Source organism: Oncorhynchus nerka, unplaced genomic scaffold (assembly GCF_034236695.1).
Source record: "Oncorhynchus nerka isolate Pitt River unplaced genomic scaffold, Oner_Uvic_2.0 unplaced_scaffold_2024, whole genome shotgun sequence".
Lineage (NCBI taxonomy): Eukaryota > Metazoa > Chordata > Actinopteri > Salmoniformes > Salmonidae > Oncorhynchus > Oncorhynchus nerka.
The window spans coordinates 19,242-40,104 of record NW_027039302.1 but is presented as its reverse complement, the minus strand read 5'-3'; the positions used below and the strand labels follow the sequence as shown (position 1 = coordinate 40,104).

Below are 20,863 nucleotides of genomic sequence, written 5' to 3'. Positions count from 1 at the left end.
ATTTGAAATGGTCAGTGATCTGTTTGTTAATAACTTGGCTTTCGAAGACTTTAGAAAGGAAGAGCAGTATGGATATAGGTCTGTAACAGTTTGGGTCTAGAGTGTCACCCCCTTTGAAGAGGGGGATGACCGCGGCAGCTTTCCAATCTTTAGGAATCTCGGACAATACGAAAGACAGGTTGAACAGACTGGTAATACGAGTTGCAACAATGGAGGTGGATAATTTTAGAAAGAGAGGGTCCAGATTGTCTAGCCCAGCTGATTTGTACAGGTCCAGGTTTTTCAGCTCTTTCAGAACATCTTCTATCTGGATTTGGGTGAAGGATAAGCTGGGGATGCTTGGGCAAGTAGCTGTGGGGTCTGTGGAGCTGTTGGCCAGGGTTTGGGTAGCCAGGAGGAAAGCGTGTCCAGCAGGCGGATGCAGGCAATGAGGCAGTGATCGCTGAGATCCTGATTGAAAACAGCAGAGGTGTATTTGGAGGGCAAGTTGGTCAGGATAATATCTATGACGGTGCCCATGTTTATGGATTTAGGGTTGTACCTGGTGTGTTCCTTGATAATTTGTGTGAGACTGTAGGACTGCCAGGGTGTTAAGCATATCCCAGTTTAGGCCACCTAACAGAACAAATTCTGAAGATAGATGGGGGGCAATCAATTCACATATGGTGTCCAGGGCACAGCTGGGATCTGAGGGGGGGTCTATAACAGGCGGCAACAGTGAGAGACTTATTTCTGAAGAGATTCATTTTTAAAATTAGAACCTCGAACTGTTTGGGCATAGACCTGGAAAGTATGACAGAACTTTGCAGGCTATCTCTGCAGTAGATTGCAACTCTTCCCCCTTTGGCAGTTCTAACTTAACAGAAAATGTTGTAGTTGGGTATGGAAATTTCAGAATTTTTGGTGGCCTTCCTTAGCCAGGATTCAGACACGGCAAGGACATTAGGGTTGGTGGAATGTGCTAAAGCAGTGAGTAAAATACATTTCTGATGTTAACATGCATGAAACCAAGGCTTGTACAGTTACAGAAGTCTATGAACAGCATTCTCACATGCAGCATTCTCACAAGGGTCCTGGTGTGTGCAACACATGTCATGTTGTGTTATGTCCCCCCAACACATCCCCCGTCACAGATAATCTTCATTAATCATTGATTATGCAAGTCGCTCGTTATCTGGTCTTGATGTGGGAAACAACAGCCTCATGGGACTTCTGCTAGTCCTTGGGGTTCGGGAGGAATTACACACACAGTCATGTGATCGCCGGTCCCACTCTAAAATATGTCCCCATAGCCCCCCCTCCGTGCCCTGGAATTGGTGCTGAGGGGGAGAGGAGGGAGATTGGGGAGGACATGTCCGGTGAGATTTGTTTGATGTGAGCCACCAGTCTGTATCTCACCAAAGGGGATTTCCCACTCCCCTAGTGCTTGTGTAACTAACAGTGTGCTAACTCACTCGCTGCCTGGACAGTAGCAGATTTTGCCTGCCTGGTTGTTAAGACTTCCTGTTAAAGTAGGCCACAGTGAAGGACGTGAAGAAAGCTCAGCAGGTTGTGTCAAGATGACTTTGAGCTCCTCAGATGTAGGACATGCATTCTTTGGGTTGACCTCAATACTCCTCCACCTACCCCTGCACATGACCTGGTTGAAATATATTTGCACAAGACTTGAGCTGTTCTTGTTTTCGTTGGCCCTGTAGAATAGAATCAATGGAGAAGTCCTACAAGTGTCCTACTTAATAAAAGCTATTCACTTCTGTATGTGTTCCATGTACAGATGTAGGATCTTAATTTGATCACACTTATGTTGCTGAGAATTTTCCTGTGCTGCAGGAAATGCAAATGAGCTTATTGATTTACATAAATTCACTGAAAACCTGCACGAACACACGGTTATATTAACAGTATTGTATGTAGCCTATTTTTGTCCAGCTAATAACCTAACCACCGATCAAGCAACTTCATGGACTAAACGTTCAAATCCTGTTCCTGCAGGATTATTTTTGCTACAACAGTACTGGTCTAATTAAGATCCTACATCTGTATGTCCTAGACCTACAGTATACCCCCACCAGACCTCCACCCCACCAGACCTCCACCCCCACCAGACCTCCACCCCACCAGACCTCCACCCCACCAGACCTCCACCCCCACCAGACCTAAACCCCCACCAGACCTCCACCCCACCAGACCTTCACCCCACCAGACCCCCACCCCACCAGACCTCCACCCCCAACAGACCTCCACCCCACCAGACGTAAGCATGCCCACCCTTGATGCTATCTGGGGTGAACAGGCAGTGGCTCAGGTGGTTGATGTCCTTGATGATCTTTATGGCCTTCCTGTGACATCGGGTGGTGTAGGTGTCATGGAGGGCAGGTAGTTAGCCCCCGGTGATGCGTTGTGCAGACCTCACTACCCTCTGGAGAGCCTTACGGTTGTGAGAGGAGCAGTTGCCATACCAGGCGGTGATACAGCTCGAATTTCATCAGCCTCCTGAGGTTGAAGAGGCGCTGCTGCGCCTTCTTCACCACGCTGTCTGTGTGGGTGGACCAATTCAGTTTGTCCGTGATGTGTACGCCGAGGAATTTAAAACGCTCTACCCTCTCCACTACTGTCCCGTCGATTTGGATAGGGGGGTGCTCCCTCTGCTGTTTCCTGAAGTCCACGATCATCTCCTTTGTTTTGCGGTCGGCAAATGATTGCAGACGAAATTATTTAAATGATGATTGAGTTGGAGGCGTGCATGGCCACACAGTCGTGGGTGAACAGGGAGTACAGGAGAGGGCTCAGAACGCACCCTTGTGGGGCCCCAGTGTTGAGGATCAGAGGGGTGGAGATGTTGTTACCTACCCTCACCACCTGGGGGCGGCCCGTCAGGAAGTCCAGTACCCAGTTGCACAGGGTGGGGTCGAGACCTAGGGTCTTGAGCTTGATGACGAGTTTGGAGGGTACTATGGTGTTAAATGCTGAGCTGTAGTCGATGAACAGCATTCTCACATAGGTATTCCTCTTGTCCAGATGGGTTAGGGCCGTGTGCAGTTTGGTTGCAATTGCGTCGTCTGTGGACCTATTGGGGTGGTAAGCAAATTGGAGTGGGTCTAGGGTGTCAGGTAGGGTGGAGGTGATATGGTCCTTGACTAGTCTCTCAAAGCACTTCATGATGACGGAGGTTAGTGCTATGGGGCGGTAGTCGTTTAGCTCAGTTACCTTAGCTTTCTTGGGAACAGGAACAATGGTGGCCCTCTTGAAGCATGTGGGAACAACAGACTGGGATAAGGATTGATTGAATATGTCCGTAAACACACCAGTCAGCTGGTCTGCGCATGCTCTGAGGACGCGGCTGGGGATGCCGTCTGGGTCTGCAGCCTTGCGAGGGTTAACACGTTTAAATGTTTTACTCACGTCGGCTGCAGTGAAGGAGGGTTTTGGTAGCGGGCCGTGTCAGTGGCACTGTATTGTCCTCAAAGCGAGCAAAGAAGTTGTTTAGTCTGTCTGGGAGCAAGACATCCTGGTCCGCGACGGGGCTGGTTATCTTTTTGTAATCCGTGATTGACTGTAGACCCTGCCACATACCTCTTGTGTCTGAGCCGTTGAATTGCGACTCTACTTTGTCTCTATACTGACGCTTAGCTTGTTTGATTGCCTTGCCGAGGGAATAGCTACACTGTTTGTATTCAGTCATGTTTCCGGTCATCTTGCCCTGGTTAAAAGCAGTGGTTTGCGCTTTCAGTTTCGCGCGAATGCTGCCATCAATCCACGGTTTCTGGTTTGGGAATGTTTTAATAGTTGCTGTGGGTACGACATCGCCAATGCACTTGCTAATGAACTCGCTCACCGAATCGGCGTATTCGTCAATGTTGTTGTTTGACGCAATGCGGAACATATCCCAATCCACGTGTTCGAAGCAATCTTGAAGCGTGGAATCAGATTGGTCGGACCAGCGTTGAACAGATCTGAGAGCGGGAGCTTCCTGTTTTAGTTTCTGTCTGTAGGCTGGAAGCAACAAAATGGAGTCGTGGTCAGCTTTTCCGAAAGGAGGGTGGGGGAGGGCCTTATATGCGTCGCGGAATTTAGATTAACAATGATCCAGGGTTTTACCAGCCCTGGTAGCACAATCGATATGCTGATAGAATTTAGGGAGTCTTGTTTTCAGATTAGCCTTGTTAAAATCCCCAGCTACAATGAATGCAGCCTCAGGATATGTGGTTTCCAGTTTATAAAGTCAAATAAAGTTAGTTCAGGGCCATCGAAGTGTCTGCTTGGGGGGGAATATATGCGGCTGTGATTATAATCGAAGAGAATTCTCTTTGTAGATAATGCGGTTGACATTTGATTGTGAGGAATTCTAAGTCAGGTGAGCAGAAGGACTTGAGTTCCTGTATGTTGTTATGATCACACCACGTCTCGTTAATCATAAGGCATACCTCCCCCCGCCCCTCTTCTTACCAGAAATATGTTTGTTTCTGTCTGCGCGATGCGTGAAGAAACTAGCTGGCTGTACCGACTCCGATAGCATGTCTCGAGTGAGCCATGTTTCCGTGAAGCAAAGAACGTTACAGTCTCTGATGTCTCTCTGGAATGCTACCCTTGCTCGGATTTCATCAACCTTGTTGTCAAGAGACTGGACATTGGCGAGTAGTATGCTAGGGAGTGGTGCGCGATGTGCCCGTCTCCGGAGCCTGACCAGAAGACCGCTTCGTCTGGACCTTTTATGGCGTCGTTGTATTGGATCGCCGTCTGGGATCTGATCCATTGTCCCGGGTGGTGGGCAAAACACAGGATCCGCTTCGGAAAAGTCGTATTCCTGGTCGTAAGGTCTGGTACATACTGTAGAGATGCATGCTAATCCAAATCCCTAGCCTCTTGTGTCAAGAGTCTTTCAACTGTCTGAAACAATCCGCACCATATCCCTCTCACACTGTAATGACCTCCCATACATTATAAAAACTGGGACATGCTATGTTAGAAAATGCCAAGTGCATTCGAGCCATTGGTGTGTGTGTGTGTGTGTATGTGTGTGTGTGTGTGTGTGTGTGTGTGTGTGTGTGTGTGTGTGTGTGCGTGTGTGTGCGTGTGTGTACTGACCATGTCCATGTTTAAAGACTGAGTGTACTAAACATTAAGAACACCTTACTAATATTGAGTCCCTTTTACGCCCAGAGCAGCCTCAATTCGTCCACAGGGATGCTGGGCCATGTTGACTCCAATGCTTCCAACACTTGTGTCAAGTTGGCTGAATAAAACCAAATGCATGCTTTTCAACCGATCGCTGCCTGCACCCGCATGCCCGACTAGCATCACCACCCTGGATGGTTCCGACCTTGAATATGTGGACATCTATAAGTACCTAGGTGTCTGGCTAGACTGCAAACTCTCCTTCCAGACTCACATCAAACATCTCCAATCGAAAATCAAATCAATAGTCGGCTTTCTATTCCGCAACAAAGCCTCCTTCACTCACGCCGCCAAGCTTACCCTAGTAAAACTGACTATCCTACCGATCCTCTACTTTGGCGATGTCATCTACAAAATGGCTTCCAACACTCTACTCAGCAAACTGGATGCAGTCTATCACAGTGCCATCCGTTTTGTCACTAAAGCACCTTATACCACCCACCACTGCGACTTGTATGCTCTAGTCGGCTGGCCCTCGCTACATTTAAGTCATTTAGCAGACGCTCTTATCCAGAGTGACTTACAAATTGGTGCGTTCACCTTAAGACATCCAGTGGAACAGCCACTTTACAATAGTGCATCTAAATCTTTTAAGGGGGGTGAGAAGGATTACTTTATCCTATCCTAGGTATTCCTTAAGGAGGTGGGGTTTCAGGTGTCTCCGGAAGGTGGTGATTGACTCCGCTGTCCTGGCGTCGTGAGGGAGTTTGTTCCACCATTGGGGGGCCAGAGCAGCGAACAGTTTTGACTGGGCTGAGCAGGAACTGTACTTCCTCAGTGGTAGGGAGGCGAGCAGGCCAGAGGTGGATGAACGCAGTGCCCTTGTTTGGGTGTAGGGCCTGATCAGAGCCTGGAGGTACTGAGGTGCCGTTCCCCTCACAGCTCCGTAGGCAAGCACCATGGTCTTGTAGCGGATGCGAGCTTCAACTGGAAGCCAGTGGAGAGAGCGGAGGAGCGGGGTGACGTGAGAGAACTTGGGAAGGTTGAACACCAGACGGGCTGCGGCGTTCTGGATGAGTTGTAGGGGTTTAATGGCACAGGCATATTCGTCGCCAGACCCACTGGCTCCAGGTCATCTACAAGTCCATGCTAGGTAAAGCTCCGCCTTATCTCAGTTCACTGGTCACGATGGCAACACCCATCCGTAGCACGCACTCCAGCAGGTGTATCTCACTGATCATCCCTAAAGCCAACACCTCATTTGGCCGCCTTTCGTTCCAGTACTCTGCTGCCTGTGACTGGAACGAACTGCAAAAATCGCTGAAGTTGGAGACTTTTATCTCCCTCACCAACTTCAAACATCAGCTATCCGAGCAGCTAACCGATCGCTGCAGCTGTACATAGTCTATTGGTAAATAGCCCACCCATTTTCACCTACCTCATTCCCATACTGTTTTTATACTGTTTTTTATTTATTTACTTTTCTGCTCTTTTGCACACCAGTATCTCTACCTGTACATGACCATCTGATCATTTATCACTCCAGTGTTAATCTGCAAAATTGTAATTATTCGCCTACCTCCTCATGCCTTTTGCACACATTGTATATAGACTGCCCCTTTTTTTCTACTGTGTTATTGACTTGTTAATTGTTTACTCCATGTGTAACTCTGTGTTGTCTGTTCACACTGCTATGCTTTATCTTGGCCAGGTCGCAGTTGCAAATGAGAACTTGTTCTCAACTAGCCTACCTGGTTAAATAAAGGTGAAATAAAATAAAAAATAAAAATTTGGGTGGTGGACCATTCTTGATACACACAGTAAACTGTTGAGCATGAAAAACCCAACACTCAAACCGGTGTCTTGCCCATTCACCCTCTGAATGGCACACATACACAATATACAGTGGGGCAAAAAGTATTTAGTCAGCCACCAATTGTGCAAGTTCTCCCACTTAAAAAGATGAGAGGCCTGTAATTTTCATCATAGGTACACTTCAACTATGACAGACAAAATGAGAAAAAGAAACCCAGAAAATCACATTGTAGGATTTTAAATGAATTTATTTGCAAATTATGTTGGAAAATAAGTATTTGGTCAATAACAAAAGTTTATCTCAATACTTTGTTATATACCCTTTGTTGGCAATGACAGAGGTCAAACGTTTTCTGTAAGTCTTCACAAGGTTTTCACACACTGTTGCTGGTATTTTGGCCCATTCCTCCATGCAGATCTCCTCTAGAGCAGTAATGTTTTGGGGCTGTTGCTGGGCAACATGGACTTTCAACTCCCTCCAAAGATTTTCTATGTGGTTGAGATCTGGAGACTGGCTAGGCCACTCCAGGACCTTGAAATGCTTCTTACGAAGCCACTCCTTCGTTGCCCGGGCGGTGTGTTTGGGATCATTGTCATGCTGAAAGACCCAGACACATTTCATCTTCAATGCCCTTGCTGATGGAAGGAGGTTTTCACTCAAAATCTCACGATACATGGCCCCATTCATTCTTTCCTTTACACGGATCAGTCGTCTTGGTCCCTTTGCAGAAAAACAGCCCCAAAGCATGATGTTTCCACCCCCATGCTTCACAGTAGGTATGGTGTTCTTTGGATGCAACTCAGCATTCTTTGTCCTCCAAACACGACGAATTGAGTTTTTACCAAAAAGTAATATTTTGGTTTCATCTGACCATATAACATTCTCCCAATCTTCTTCTGGATCATCCAAATCCTCTCTAGCAAACTTCAGACGGGCCTGGACATGTACGGGCTTAAGCAGGGGGACACGTCTGGCACCGCAGGATTTGAGTCCCTGGCGGCGTAGTGTGTTACTGATGGTAGGCTTTGTTAATTTGGTCCCAGCTCTCTGCAGGTCATTCACTAGGTAGCCCCGTGTGGTTCTGGTATTTTTGCTCACCGTTCTTGTGATCATTTTGACCCAACGGGGTGAGATCTTGCATGGAGCCCCAGATCAAGGGAGATTATCAGTGGTCTTGTATGTCTTCCATTTCCTAATAATTGCTCCCACAGTTGATTTCTTCAAACCAAGCTGCTTACCTATTGCAGATTCAGTCTTCCCGGCCTGATGCAGGTCTACAATTTTGTTTCTGGTGTCCTTTGACAGCTCTTTGGTCTTGGCCATAGTGGAGTTTGGAGTGTCACTGTTTGAGGTTGTGGACAGGTGTCTTTTATACTGATAACAAGTTCAAACAGATGCCATTAATACAGGTAACAAGTGGAGGACAGAGGAGCCTCTTAAAGAAGAAGTTACAGGTCTGTGAGAGCCAGAAATCTTGCTTGTTTGTAGGTGACCAAACACTTATTTTCCACCATAATTTGCAAATACATTTATTAGAAATCCTACAATGTGATTTTCTGGATTGTTTTTTCTCATTTTGTCTGTCATAGTTGAAGTGTACCTATGATGAAAATTACAGGCCTCTCTCATCTTTTTAAGTAGGAGAACTTGCACAATTGGTGGCTGGCTAAATACTTTTTTGCCCCACTGTATGTCTCAATTGTCTTAAGGCTTAAAAATCCTTCTTTAACCTGACCCTTCATCTACACTGCCTGAAGTAGATTTAACAAGTGACATCAATAAGAGATCTTAGCTTTCACCTGGATTCACCGGGTCAGTCTATGTCATGGAAAGAGCAGGTATTCCTAATGTTTTGTACACTCAGTGTATGGAACGTTTCTCTGAAGGCGGTGAGGTGATCATCCAGGTATCTTGTCAAGAACACTCAGTGTTTCTACTATACATACCGTGGACCATAGACTCTAGATAGGACACATTGAGGAGTACTATATATAATATGTCTAGGCCAATGGAACTCAGCAGTGTAATTAAGACTGTGGTATCCAGCATCCTGTGTTCCAATCCTGGGATTCGACAATGCAAGTGGGAGATGAGCTACAAACCAGAAGGAAGCTGGTTTCAGATCCCATGTACCATCTCCTGCCGTTGGGCACTTGAGCAAGGCACTTGCTGCTAAATGTGTAGCTGCAGGGGTGCTGCTTTGTGGTCGGCTGAAGCTGTGCTCCTACCCAAAATGTGTGTTTTGTGTGTTTGTGTGTTGTCTTGGGAAGTGGGAGGGGAGGAGGGAGCAGATGAAGAATTTCTGTCTCTGCAGATGCACTAATAAATGACTATTCAATATTCTACTCTACTGTCGGACTACGATCGCATGTCAGCTGAAGGTTTACCATCGCCGAACAGCATGAGGATGGCCAGGTCCACTGCTCTCTTCCAGCCAGAGTCCTTCTGGATGGCGATGCCATAACCGGTGGTGGCGAACACCTTCCCGCTGCCGATGGTCACCAGTTTACAGCCCTCGTCCCTCCCGGCCATGTAGTTCAACACAGCAGCATCGTAGATGAAGGCATCCAATTTACTGAGCAGGAGTAGGGAGGGAGATAGTGGAGGATAGTTAGTGGTCAGTACTGGTCAGGCAAAGTGTTAGTAATTGTAGATATTGGTTGTTTTCAGGGTTAGGAGTTTTTTCCTGATCGTAAGACTGAACCAGTAAAACTCCAGGGCCTGGTTATAGCCTGTACATGGGCCTGGAGTTTTCCTGGTGAGGTCGCATGGTCTGGAAAAAACTGCAGGGCCTAGTAATGAGAGATATACTGAACAAAAATATAAACGCAACATGCAAGTTACAGTTCATATGAGGAAATCAGTAAATTAAAATAAATGAATTAGTCCCTAATCTATGGATTTCACATGACTGGGAATACATTTACATTTACATTTAAGTCATTTAGCAGACGCTCTTATCCAGAGCGACTTACAAATTGGTGCGTTCACCTTATGACAATACAGATATGCATCTGTTGGTCACAGATATAAAAATAAAAAATGGGCCTCACAATGGGCCTCAGGATCTCGTCACGATATTTCTGTGCATTCAAATTGCCATTGATAAAATGCAACTGTGTTCATTGTCCATACCATGTTCCCACCGCAACCATGGGGCACTCTGTTCACAACGTGGACATCAGCAAACTGCTCGCCCACATAGCGTCATACACAGGGTCTGCCATTGTGAGGCCAGTTGGATGTACTGCCAAATTCTCGAAAACGTTGTTGGAAGTGGCTTATGGTAGAGAAATGAACATTTAATTATCTGGCAACCGCTCTGGTGGACATTCCTGCAGTCGGCATGCCAATTGCACGCTCCCTCGAAACTTGAAACATCTGTGCAATTGTGTTGTGTGACAAAACTGCAGATTTTAGAGTGGCTTTTTATTGTGCCCAGCACAAGATGCACCTGTGTAATGATCATGCTGTTTAATCAGCTTCTTGATATGCCACATCTGTCAGGTGGATGGAATATCTTGGCAAAGGAGAAATGCTCACTAACAGGGATGTAAACAAATTTGTGCACAGAATTTGAGAGAAATAAGCTTTTTGTGCATACGGAACATCTCTGGGATCTTTTATTTCAGCTCATGAATCATGGGACCAGCAATTTACATGTTACGTTTATACTAAGTAAGTGACCTATGACAGGTTTAGGTGACAAACCCACAACTCATCAACTCCCCATGGCTACAGCATGTTAGTGATACACACCCCTGCAGACAAACCATTTTACAATACCAATGGCTAGCTAGCAGTTCAACCAGCTCCCTCCCAACCAAGCCAAAAGAAGAGAAACCCACAGATGGCTACATGAAGCTCTAATGTTCTAACCTGCACTCTGCATTCTTAATTCTTGGAAAGGAAGAAGGGAGGAGACCATCACATCAGATCAGCTCTCAGCCTCCACCAACCACCACCAGGCTGTTGCTTGCTGCTATTCTGAGCTAAGGAGCAGTGGCAGGCAGCAGCAAGCAACAGCAGCAGCTCTGCTAGCTTCCCACCCACCAACACTCCCTCCCTCCATCCCCTCCATCCATCCCTCTCTCCTCTCCCTCACCTGTTCTCCCTCCATCCCTCCCTCTCCCTGGCCCTCCCTCCTCCCTCCCCTCCATCCATCCCTCTCTCCTCTCCCTCACCTGTTCTCCCTCCATCCCTCCCTCTCCCTGGCCCTCCCTCCTCCCTCCCCTCCATCCATCCCTCTCTCCTCTCTCTCACCCGTTCTCCCTCCATCCCTCCCTCTCCCTGACCCTCCCTCCCTCCCCTCCCCTCCATCCCTCTCTCTCTCCTCTCCCTAACCCTCCACCCATCCTCCCCTCTTCTCCCTCCCTCTTTCCCTCCCTCTCCTTCTCTCACCCTCCCTTGAGGCTTGCCAGGGCCTCGTTCACGTTCTTCTGATGGAAGCTGGTCATATACTGGTGCATCTCCGGGTAATTGTTGCGGATGTTCCGTTCCGTGCTTCCGTTGGGCACCGTTCCGAAACGGAATGGCGGGGAGAAGGCGTTGGGTTTTTGGAACTGTGGAGAGGGGGTGGGGGTGTGGGGGGGGGGGGTCCGGGAAGAGAAGAGAGAAAGAGAGAAAATAGCAGGGGTTGGTGTGGTGAGCTGGACAAGGCATCGGGTTCCATCAAATGCTCCTAATACATTATGCTTCTGGACTGACCGGAAATTAATCTGCTTGGAAAACATATGCAACGCTGGGCACATACAGGCAGGTGAAGGCACACACACACATGCACACACACACCTTATTGTCGCTGAGGCCCGACACCTGATCCACATACTCCTCCTGGATCATGAAGGCAGCCAGGTTGGCAGTGTAGGAGGCCAGGAAGATGACAGCGAAGAAGGCCCACACCGACACCATGATCTTACTGGTGGTGCCTTTAGGGTTCTGGACGGGAACAGAGTTGTTGAAAACCAGGCCCCACAGCAGCCAGATGGCCTTGCCGATGGTGAAGGAGGGGCCACCGGGCTCTGGGGGAAGAAAAGAAGGATGTGGAGAAGATGTCAATAGAGAGGGAGAGAAAGAGGGAGAAGGGAGTTGATTGGTTTGGTGGCTATGCTCCCAATTAAAAAAGCACTTCATTTAATAGTCCTGATGTTGGCTTTTTGTTATGGGGCCATTGATCTGAGGTAGGTTATGTTATAGGTGAAAGCAACATAGTGGACACTTGTCCTTCTGCCTGCCAATGATCATGAACAAAAGGAGAGGAGAGAAATCCTGTTGGGAAGTATTGGGACGTAAAGCCAGTTGCCTTCTGCTATACCAGGCTCCACTGTAGCACAATCAGAACGGAAGCCCTGGCTGTCTGCATCCACATCCATAGGGTGCTTGGAGAGAGGGACAGAGAGGGAGAGAGAGGGAGAGAGAGAGAGAGAGAGGGACAGAGAGGGAGAGAGAGGGACAGAGAGAGACAGAGAGGGACAGAGAGGGAGAGAGAGAGAGAGAGAGAGAGAGAGAGAGAGAGAGAGAGAGTGAAGGATGGAGAGAGAGAGAGAGGGAGGGAGAGAGTGAGAGGGAGAAAGTAGAGGGAGAGAGAGAGTGTGGAGGTGGGAGGGAGAGAGTAGAGGGAGAGAGAGAGAGGGACAAAGAGAGAGTGCAAGAGAGAGCGAGAGACGGAGGGTGAAGGAGGGTGAAGGTGGGGGTGGATGGGTGTCCAAAAGGCTACAATTATGCTACAGCTGCAGCAACAAGCAATACAATACAACACGGTGTGTGCGTGTGCATGTGCGTGTGTGTGTGCATGTGCGCTTAACACGGCTTACATAACCTGTATTGGAAGTCATTAACTCATGATACCGTGGGCGCGTAAACAGCAGAGGAACCAACATCTCTCTCTCCCTCTCTCTCTCTTCCTATCGCTCTCTCCCTCTCTGCTTTCTACCGTGGTTACAGTGAATTGTAGTGCATTATACAGCACCAACAGACAGTGTAGATAACCCACCATTACCCTGCCCTGCCTGGCTCATCACTACACACTTATCCCCCTGTCACCAATATAAAGCAACAACCCAAAAAGCAGGGTGGATATAAAACTCCTATGATGTTATCTTGAGTGGGCTGGAGTGGTGGAATGTTAATACATTCCTCTGCATTGTATATGGAGCCAGAGAGGGTGTGAAGAAGAGAAGTGCCGTGTAAAATAGAATCCCGCTGCTGCCGTGGAAACGGAACCGTTGATTTTGTGTTTTGGGGGTGTTGGGAACATGATTCAATTCTGTGGGTAGTGTCATAAACATTCTGTCACAACGTTTGTTTTTCTGTGTTCGTTTTCAACACAATGGACCTGTGGAAAATGTTTAACGGAATGGTAATGGTGGTGGTTGATGTGAAGAGTAACCTTCCCTGAGACCTGAAGACCTGCGTTAGCTCCCCAAGCCAATGCCTAGCCTTCAGCTCGGCGGGTTAACACAATCTTGTGTCGTACAGGAGACCCAGGATCAAACCCCAGTCAGTGTATTGGGAAACAACATAATGTCTTTAGGTACAGGGAGACTTGTTGCTTAATGATGCCCAAGGCATTCTGTTATTGTGTAATGATGATGATGTTAGATAGGTTTTCATTTGAATCTACAGCTCCATCTAAGAACAGCTATTATTGTATTGTTCGTCCTGATGACTCGATGGCTGTGTCCTGATGACTAGATGGATGTGTTCCAAATGGCACCCAAATCCCTATATAGTGCACTACTTTTGACCTTTGAGCCCTGGAAAAAAAGTGCATTACATAGGGAATTGGGTGCCATTTGGGACACACACTATATGTGTTTCATTTAAAGAGTGTGGCGGGAGTGACTGAGGTGTCCTCCTTATATTGAGTGGAAATGTTTCAATGTGTTTCATTTCCCAACCTTGGCTGCCTGCTGCCTGGCTGGTGATAGAGGGGAAGAGAAAGGTGTTCAATTGACAAGTTCTCTCTCTCGTTCTTTCTCTGTGTTTGTTTGCGTTTGTGTGCGAGTGTGTGTGTGTGTATCCTCTCTCTCACCTCGTCCGTCTGCCAGGCAGCGGTTGTAGCCGACCGGGCTGAAGTACTCAAACACAAACACAGCAATCGCTGACACGAGCAGCAACATCACAAACATCATCACCCACACGTCCGCACTGAACGGCTCTGAGAGAAGAAGATAGAAAGGGAGAGAGAGAGAGAGAGAGAGAAAGGAAGGAAGGAAGGAAGGAAGGAAGGAAGGAAGGAAGGAAGGAAGGAAGGAAGGAAGGAAGGAAGGAAGGAAGGAAGGAAGGAAGGAAGGAAGGAAGGAAGGAAGGGAGAGGGGGAGGGAGGGAGACAAAGGCTGGTAAATTAAACAAATTCATCAATGACCAAGTAGGTAATGTTATTTCTGTGTGTGTGAGCGTGTGCTTATTTACGATGTCTGTGTCTGTGTCTGTGTGTCTGTGTGTGTGCTTATTTATCATGTCTGTGTGTGTGTGTGTGTGTGTGTGTGTGTGTGTGTGTGTGTGTGTGTGTGTGTGTGTGTGTGTGTGTGTGTGTGTGCTTATTTATCATGTCTGTGTCTGTGTCTGTGTGTGTGTGTGTGCTTATTTATCATGTCTGTGTCTGTGTCTGTGTGTGTGTGTGTTTATTTATCATGTCTGTGTCTGTGTCTGTGTCTGTGTCTGTGTGTGTGTGTGCTTATTTATCATGTCTGTGTCTGTGTCTGTGTCTGTGTCTGTGTGTGTGTGTGTGCTTATTTATCATGTCTGTGTCTGTGTCTGTGTGTCTATGTGTGTGTGCTTATTTATCATATCTATGTCTGTGTCTGTGTCTGTGTGTGTGTGTGTGTCTGTGTCTGTGTCTGTGTCTGTGTGTGTGTCTGTGTCTGTGTCTGTGTGTGTGTCTGTGTCTGTGTCTGTGTGTGTGTCTGTGTCTGTGTCTGTGTGTGTGTCTGTGTGTGTGTGTGTGTCTGTGTCTGTGTCTGTGTCTGTGTGTGTGTCTGTGTCTGTGTCTGTGTGTGTGTCTGTGTCTGTGTCTGTGTCTGTGTCTGTGTGTGTGTCTGTGTCTGTGTGTGTGTCTGTGTCTGTGTGTGTGTCTGTGTCTGTGTGTGTGTCTGTGTCTGTGTCTGTGTCTGTGTGTGTGTCTGTGTGTGTGTCTGTGTCTGTGTGTGTGTCTGTGTCTGTGTCTGTGTCTGTGTCTGTGTCTGTGTGTGTGTGCTTATTTATCATGTGTGTGTCTGTGTCTGTGTGTGTGTGCTTATTTATCATACTTCTCACCTAATTTGCTCACATTGTATATAGACTTGTTTTTTTTTTTTTTTTTTTTTACTGTATTATTGACTGTATGTTTGTTTTACTCCATGTGTAACTCTGTGTCGTTGTATGTGTCGAACTGCTTTGCTTTATCTTGGCCAGGTCGCAATTGTAAATGAGAACTTGTTCTCAACTTGCTTACCTGGTTAAATAAAGGTGAAATAAAAATAAATAAAATAAATCATGTGTGTGTCTGTGTTTGTGTGTGTGTGCTTATGTATCATGTGTGTGTTTGTGTGTGTGTGTGTGTGCTTATGTATCATGTGTGTGTGTGTGTGTGCTTATGTATCATGTGTGTGTGTGTGTGTGCTTATGTATCATGTGTGTGTCTGTGTCTGTGTGTGTGTGCTTATGTATCATGTGTGTGTCTGTGTCTGTGTGTGTGTGCTTATGTATCATGTGTGTGTCTGTGTGTGTGTGTGTGTGCTTATGTATCATGTGTGTGTCTGTGTGTGTCTGTGTGTGTGTGTGTGTGCTTATGTATCATGTGTGTGTCTGTGTCTGTGTGTGTGTGTGTGTGCTTATGTATCATGTGTGTGTCTGTGTGTGTGTGTGTGTGCTTATGTATCATGTGTGTGTCTGTGTGTGTGTGTGTGTGCTTATGTATCATGTGTGTGTCTGTGTCTGTGTGTGTGTGTGTGTGCTTATGTATCATGTGTGTGCTTATGTATCATGTGTGTGTCTGTGTGTGTCTGTGTGTGCTTATTTATAATGTGTGTGTCTGTGTCTGTGTGTGTGTGTGTGTGTGGTTATTTACCAAGTCTGTGTGTGTGTGTGAGTTCCCAGTCCGGGGCCCGCTACGAGGGTTCCCAGTCTGGGGTCGGCCAGTGGGGTGAGCCAGTGGTGGAGTGGGGTCTGCGTCCCGCACCTGAGCCGCCACCGCGGATAGATGCCCACCCAGACCGTCCCCTATAGGTTCAGGTTTTCTTTTTATGTCTCTATTTGGTTTGGTCAGGGTGTGATTTGGGGTGGGTATTCTATGTTCTATTATTTGAATTTCTATAGTCCTTTTTCCACCTGTCTTTGTGGGAAGTTGAATTTGTTTATGGCACAAAGCCTTTTGCTTCACGGTTTGTTTTCTAGTGTTTATTGTTTTGTTCGGCGTCTTTTCTAATAAAAAGAAAATGTACGCTCACCACGCTGCGCATTGGTCCTCTTCTTTCAACGGCCGTGACACAGAGTGTGTATTTTTATCATGTGTTCCCATTTAATTAGCTAGAAAATAAATAATTCAACCAATTTGTGTAATACTGCATCATAAGTAAGGCTCGGGGTTTTGCAGATGCAAGAAGGTTACGACTGTTCAAAATGATGATATGATACGAGGTTATGATTAATAAGTTGACTGTTTATAGATGTGATAGGTAAAGACCTTTTTAGAGTTTAATTCAGGAGATGGTAACTCTTTAAAGAACCGGTGTGGAGTGGTGCCCCAGACCCTAATGAGTTAATTGTGACATGAATAATTTAATTGGGTAACAATTAAACATAGTTAGCTAATTAGATAAATGACAGTCTTCAGAATAATGTTAAAGTCAAGTCACGACATATGGATGTGAAGCATCTCCATCAACACCAGGTGCCAGTGGTACTCTGATTCTCACCAAGGAAGGCGGAGGGGGAGACAGTGCCGTTGCTACGGGAGACCAGGACACTGATCCCCGTCTCGATGAAGGGCACGGAGAAGTCAATGACCTCAGACCTCTCCGCGTTGATGGTGAGCGACCCCACGGCCATGTGGGCCTTCTTCTGCTCCACCTGAGTCAATGAGAGAGACAGGGTCAACGGGAGGTCATTTTGGATCTGATACAAAACAGGACCGAGAGAAACGGCGAAGGAGCAGGAAACTGGGTTACTACTTTATACTACAACTGTAAACTACTGTATATCAATGAGAGGTCACCTTTTCCCTTCACATACACTGCCATTTTAGATCTGATACAAAACATGACTGTGAAAAATAATGAAGGAGAAGGAAACTGGGTTACTACACTGTATAGTGAATCACTACTACAACTGGAAAAAGCTCTGTTCTTGCCATGAACCTTTCCCTCCCCTGCTCTCTCCCCTATATCCTAATCCCTCCCTCCACTCACTCTCTCCCTCCCTGCTCTGAGTCTCTACAGGTATATTTAGCTGTTAATACCTGAGGCCTTGGGCAGTGTATAAAAGTGGGCCACAACAGGCTGTGTTAACAGGGTAAACACATAGCAGAGTGAGCATGAATTCTTCCCTCCTCTCTCCCTCCTCCTCCTGATGTTTTTCATTAGTTTGTGGCCATTTCTCTCCCTTGTTTATCTTTGGCTCCCTCCTGCTCTCCTATCTAAATGAAATCAATAGCCGCGTGCTTAGATGATGAGCACATGCATGCCTGTGCATTTGCATAAGCCGGGTGTGCCTACGTTGACACGTCTCCCTGTCGATTTACTACAGAATCCAGTCAAAGGTTTTATAATGCCAGATGAATCCATTCCACAGCATCTCTGTCCCTGATATACAAACACAACATTGATCAGTTGTCAGGCAAGGGTACACGTTTCTTCGTCCCACCCGCGGTCGTTTAACTTGGACATCCTTTCATAGAGGATGCAGTACAGTGTTGTATCTAACACGTGCTATGTGATTTAATATGGGAATTAATGCCGGCGAGGTAGGGGCTTTCCCTGAGGCTCTTCCCACTGCTAACTCTCCCTCTCTGAGTCTGATGAAGAGCCTCCTCTCCTCTTCTCTCCCAGACTTGAAATGAGCGGATCAAAGCCCCCCGCAGGCTAGGATATAGAGGCAGTCAAATCAGACCTGCTGGGTTCAAATACTATTCATCTTCTGTCAAATTACTTTGTGCTGCACTCAATCGAGCTTGTCTGGCACGATAGAAGCAATAGAATAGTCCCACACGTGCAAACCCCGCCCTCCTAGTACTTCAGGCAGGCTCAATCAATCAAACAGTCAAAGTATTTGAACACATTTCAAATACTAATTGAACCCAGATCTGGAAATAAGGAGATAAGAGTCAGAACGCCAAAAGAGAGTCAGTGAGAAAGAACGGACAAACTCCCACCTCCCCGATCATTCCATTCCAGGTGCCGTTGATCTTCTTGCCGTGCTTTCCGTTGGTGACCAGGTAGAGGTCATAGGTGAACTTGACCTGCTTGGCGATCTTCTTCAGGATGTCGATGCAGAAACCTTTACAGCAGCGCTTGGTGTACTGGCCAGGTACTGTCTGGTTGCTGAGAGAGAGATTTAAAAAAATGTATTTTCCCTTTGGTACTTGAACTATTTGCACATAGTTACAACACTGCATATAGACATAATATGACATTTGAAATGTCTTCGTTCTTTTTGAACTTTTGTGAGTGTAATGTGTACTGTTATTGTTTTTATTGTTTATTTCACTTTTGTTTATTATCTATTTCAGTTGCTTTGGAAATGTAAACATATGTTTCCCACAATAAAGACCCTTAAATTGAAAATTGAAATTGAAACAGAAGGAGAAAAAGACAGAAGGAGGAGGATAAGAGAGAGAGGGAGGGAGAGGGAGAACGACAGAGAAAGAGAGGTAGAGTGAGACAGAGAGAGAAATAGAAGGATAAGAGTGAGAGGGAGGGAGAGGGAGAACGACAGAGAAAGAGAGGTAGAGTGAGACAGAGAGAGAAAAAGGAGGATAAGAGAGAGAGGGAGGGAGGGAGAACGACAGAGAAAGAGAGATAGAGTGAGACAAAGAGAGAGAAATAGAAGGATAAGAGTGAGAGGAAGAAAAAGAAAAAGAGAAAGAGAGGAAAGATAAGAAAGGGAAAGAGAGAGAAAAATGATAATGGGGCACAGGAAGAAATCAATGACCAGGTGGGTCAAAGGGCAAAAATAATTGGGGCCAATCAAAGAGAGGTAGAAGAGAGGGGGGGCAGGTACAGGATGATCAGAAGAGAAGGGGACAGGTACAGGATGACCAGAAGAGAGGGGGACAGGTACATGATGATCAGAAGAGAGGGGGCAGGTACAGGATGACCAGAAGAGACGGGGACAGGTACAGGATGTTCAGAAGAGAGGGGGACAGGTACAGGATGACCAGAAGAGAGGGGGACAGGTACATGATGATCAGAAGAGAGGGGGACAGGTACAGGATGTTCAGAAGAGAGGGGGACAGGTACATGATGATCAGAAGAGAGGGGACATGTACAGGATGGTCAGAAGAGAGGGGGACAGGTACAGGATGTTCAGAAGAGAGGGGGACAGGTACAGGATGACCAGAAGAGAGGGGGACAGGTACATGATGATCAGAAGAGAGGGGGACAGGTACAGGATGACCAGAAGACGGGGGGGACAGGTACATGATGATCAGAAGAGAGGGGGACAGGTACATGATGATCAGAAGAGAGGGGGACAGGTACAGGATGACCAGAAGAGAAGGGGACAGGTACAGGATGACCAGAAGAGAGGGGGACAGGTACATGATGATCAGAAGAGAGGGGGACAGGTACATGATGATCAGAAGAGAGGGGGACAGGTACATGATGACCAGAAGAGAGGGGGCAGGTACAGGATGTTCAGAAGAGAGGGGGACAGGTACATGATGATCAGAAGAGAGGGGGACAGGTACAGGATGACCAGAAGAGAGGGGGACAGGTACAGGATGACCAGAAGAGAGGGGGACAGGTACAGGATGGTCAGAAGAGAGGGGGACAGGTACAGGATGACCAGAAGAGAGGGGGACGGGTACAGGATGATCAGAAGAGAGGGGGACAGGTACAGGATGACCAGAAGAGAGGGGGACAGGTACAGGATGGTCAGAAGAGAGGGGGACAGGTACAGGATGACCAGAAGAGAGGGGGACAGGTACAGGATGACCAGAAGAGAGGGGGACAGGTACATGATGATCAGAAGAGAGGGGGACAGGTACATGATGACCAGAAGAGAGGGGGGACAGGTACAGGATGACCAGAAGAGAGGGGGACAGGTACAGGATGTTCAGAAGAGAGGGGGACAGGTACATGATGATCAGAAGAGAGGGGGACAGGTACAGGATGGTCAGAAGAGAGGGGAAGAAACAATAAATAAACAGTGATGGTGAGGTTGACAGGAGAGGTGAGAAGAGGATGAAATGTCAATAATAAAAGGAGGAAAGGGCAAGGAATGAGAGGCAGGAGCTCCAGGGAATTTAGATAGGCCAGCAGAGAGAGAGAAATGGAGTGAAAGAAAAGGAGTGAGAGAAAAAGGAGGGCAATGAGGGGAATCCATTATGGGAGGGCAAGGTGAAGTGGAGAAACTGAAGAAGGGTAAGTGTAGTGAAGCGTGAACAAAATGTGGACGAGAAAAGTAAAATAGTCCAGATATAGGAAGAGGGAGGGAAGGGATGGGGGTTATCAGAAGACAAATAGATTGAGAGAGGATGAGAGGATGAAATGGAGAGATAGATGAAATTACCAAAACACATTAGAGGGAAAGAAGTATAACATGATAGAAAAGTATGGGCATGGAAATGGGAGGGGGACAGAGAGATATGGACAGCAGAGAAAAATAAATACAAGACAGACAGGACATACAGTACAAAGCTTCCAGCATGTTATATATAGAGTAAACATAACAAAGGTTATCGTACCCTTAATTCTTTCATTAAGGTATACCTTTAATATCATTTCAGCTATC

At 46.8% G+C, this 20,863-nt stretch overlaps 1 protein-coding gene across 1 annotated transcript in view; it reads right to left on the bottom strand.

The window, feature by feature from the left end:
• The window catches only part of LOC115125100 (glutamate receptor ionotropic, NMDA 2B-like), a gene marked incomplete at its 3' end in the record, with an annotated part of 32,851 nt that extends 13,151 nt beyond the window's left edge, over window positions 1-19,700 (bottom strand). The window contains exons 1-7 of the mRNA XM_065014849.1: window positions 19,549-19,700; window positions 18,282-18,450; window positions 16,828-16,981; window positions 13,965-14,090; window positions 11,723-11,952; window positions 11,333-11,493; window positions 9,319-9,506 (exon numbers count right to left, since the gene is read on the bottom strand). Coding sequence (XP_064870921.1) covers window positions 9,319-9,506; window positions 11,333-11,493; window positions 11,723-11,952; window positions 13,965-14,090; window positions 16,828-16,981; window positions 18,282-18,450; window positions 19,549-19,700 — 1,180 coding nt within the window. The remainder of the gene's footprint in view (window positions 1-9,318; window positions 9,507-11,332; window positions 11,494-11,722; window positions 11,953-13,964; window positions 14,091-16,827; window positions 16,982-18,281; window positions 18,451-19,548) is intronic.
• Between the last annotated feature and the right edge of the window lie 1,163 nt (window positions 19,701-20,863).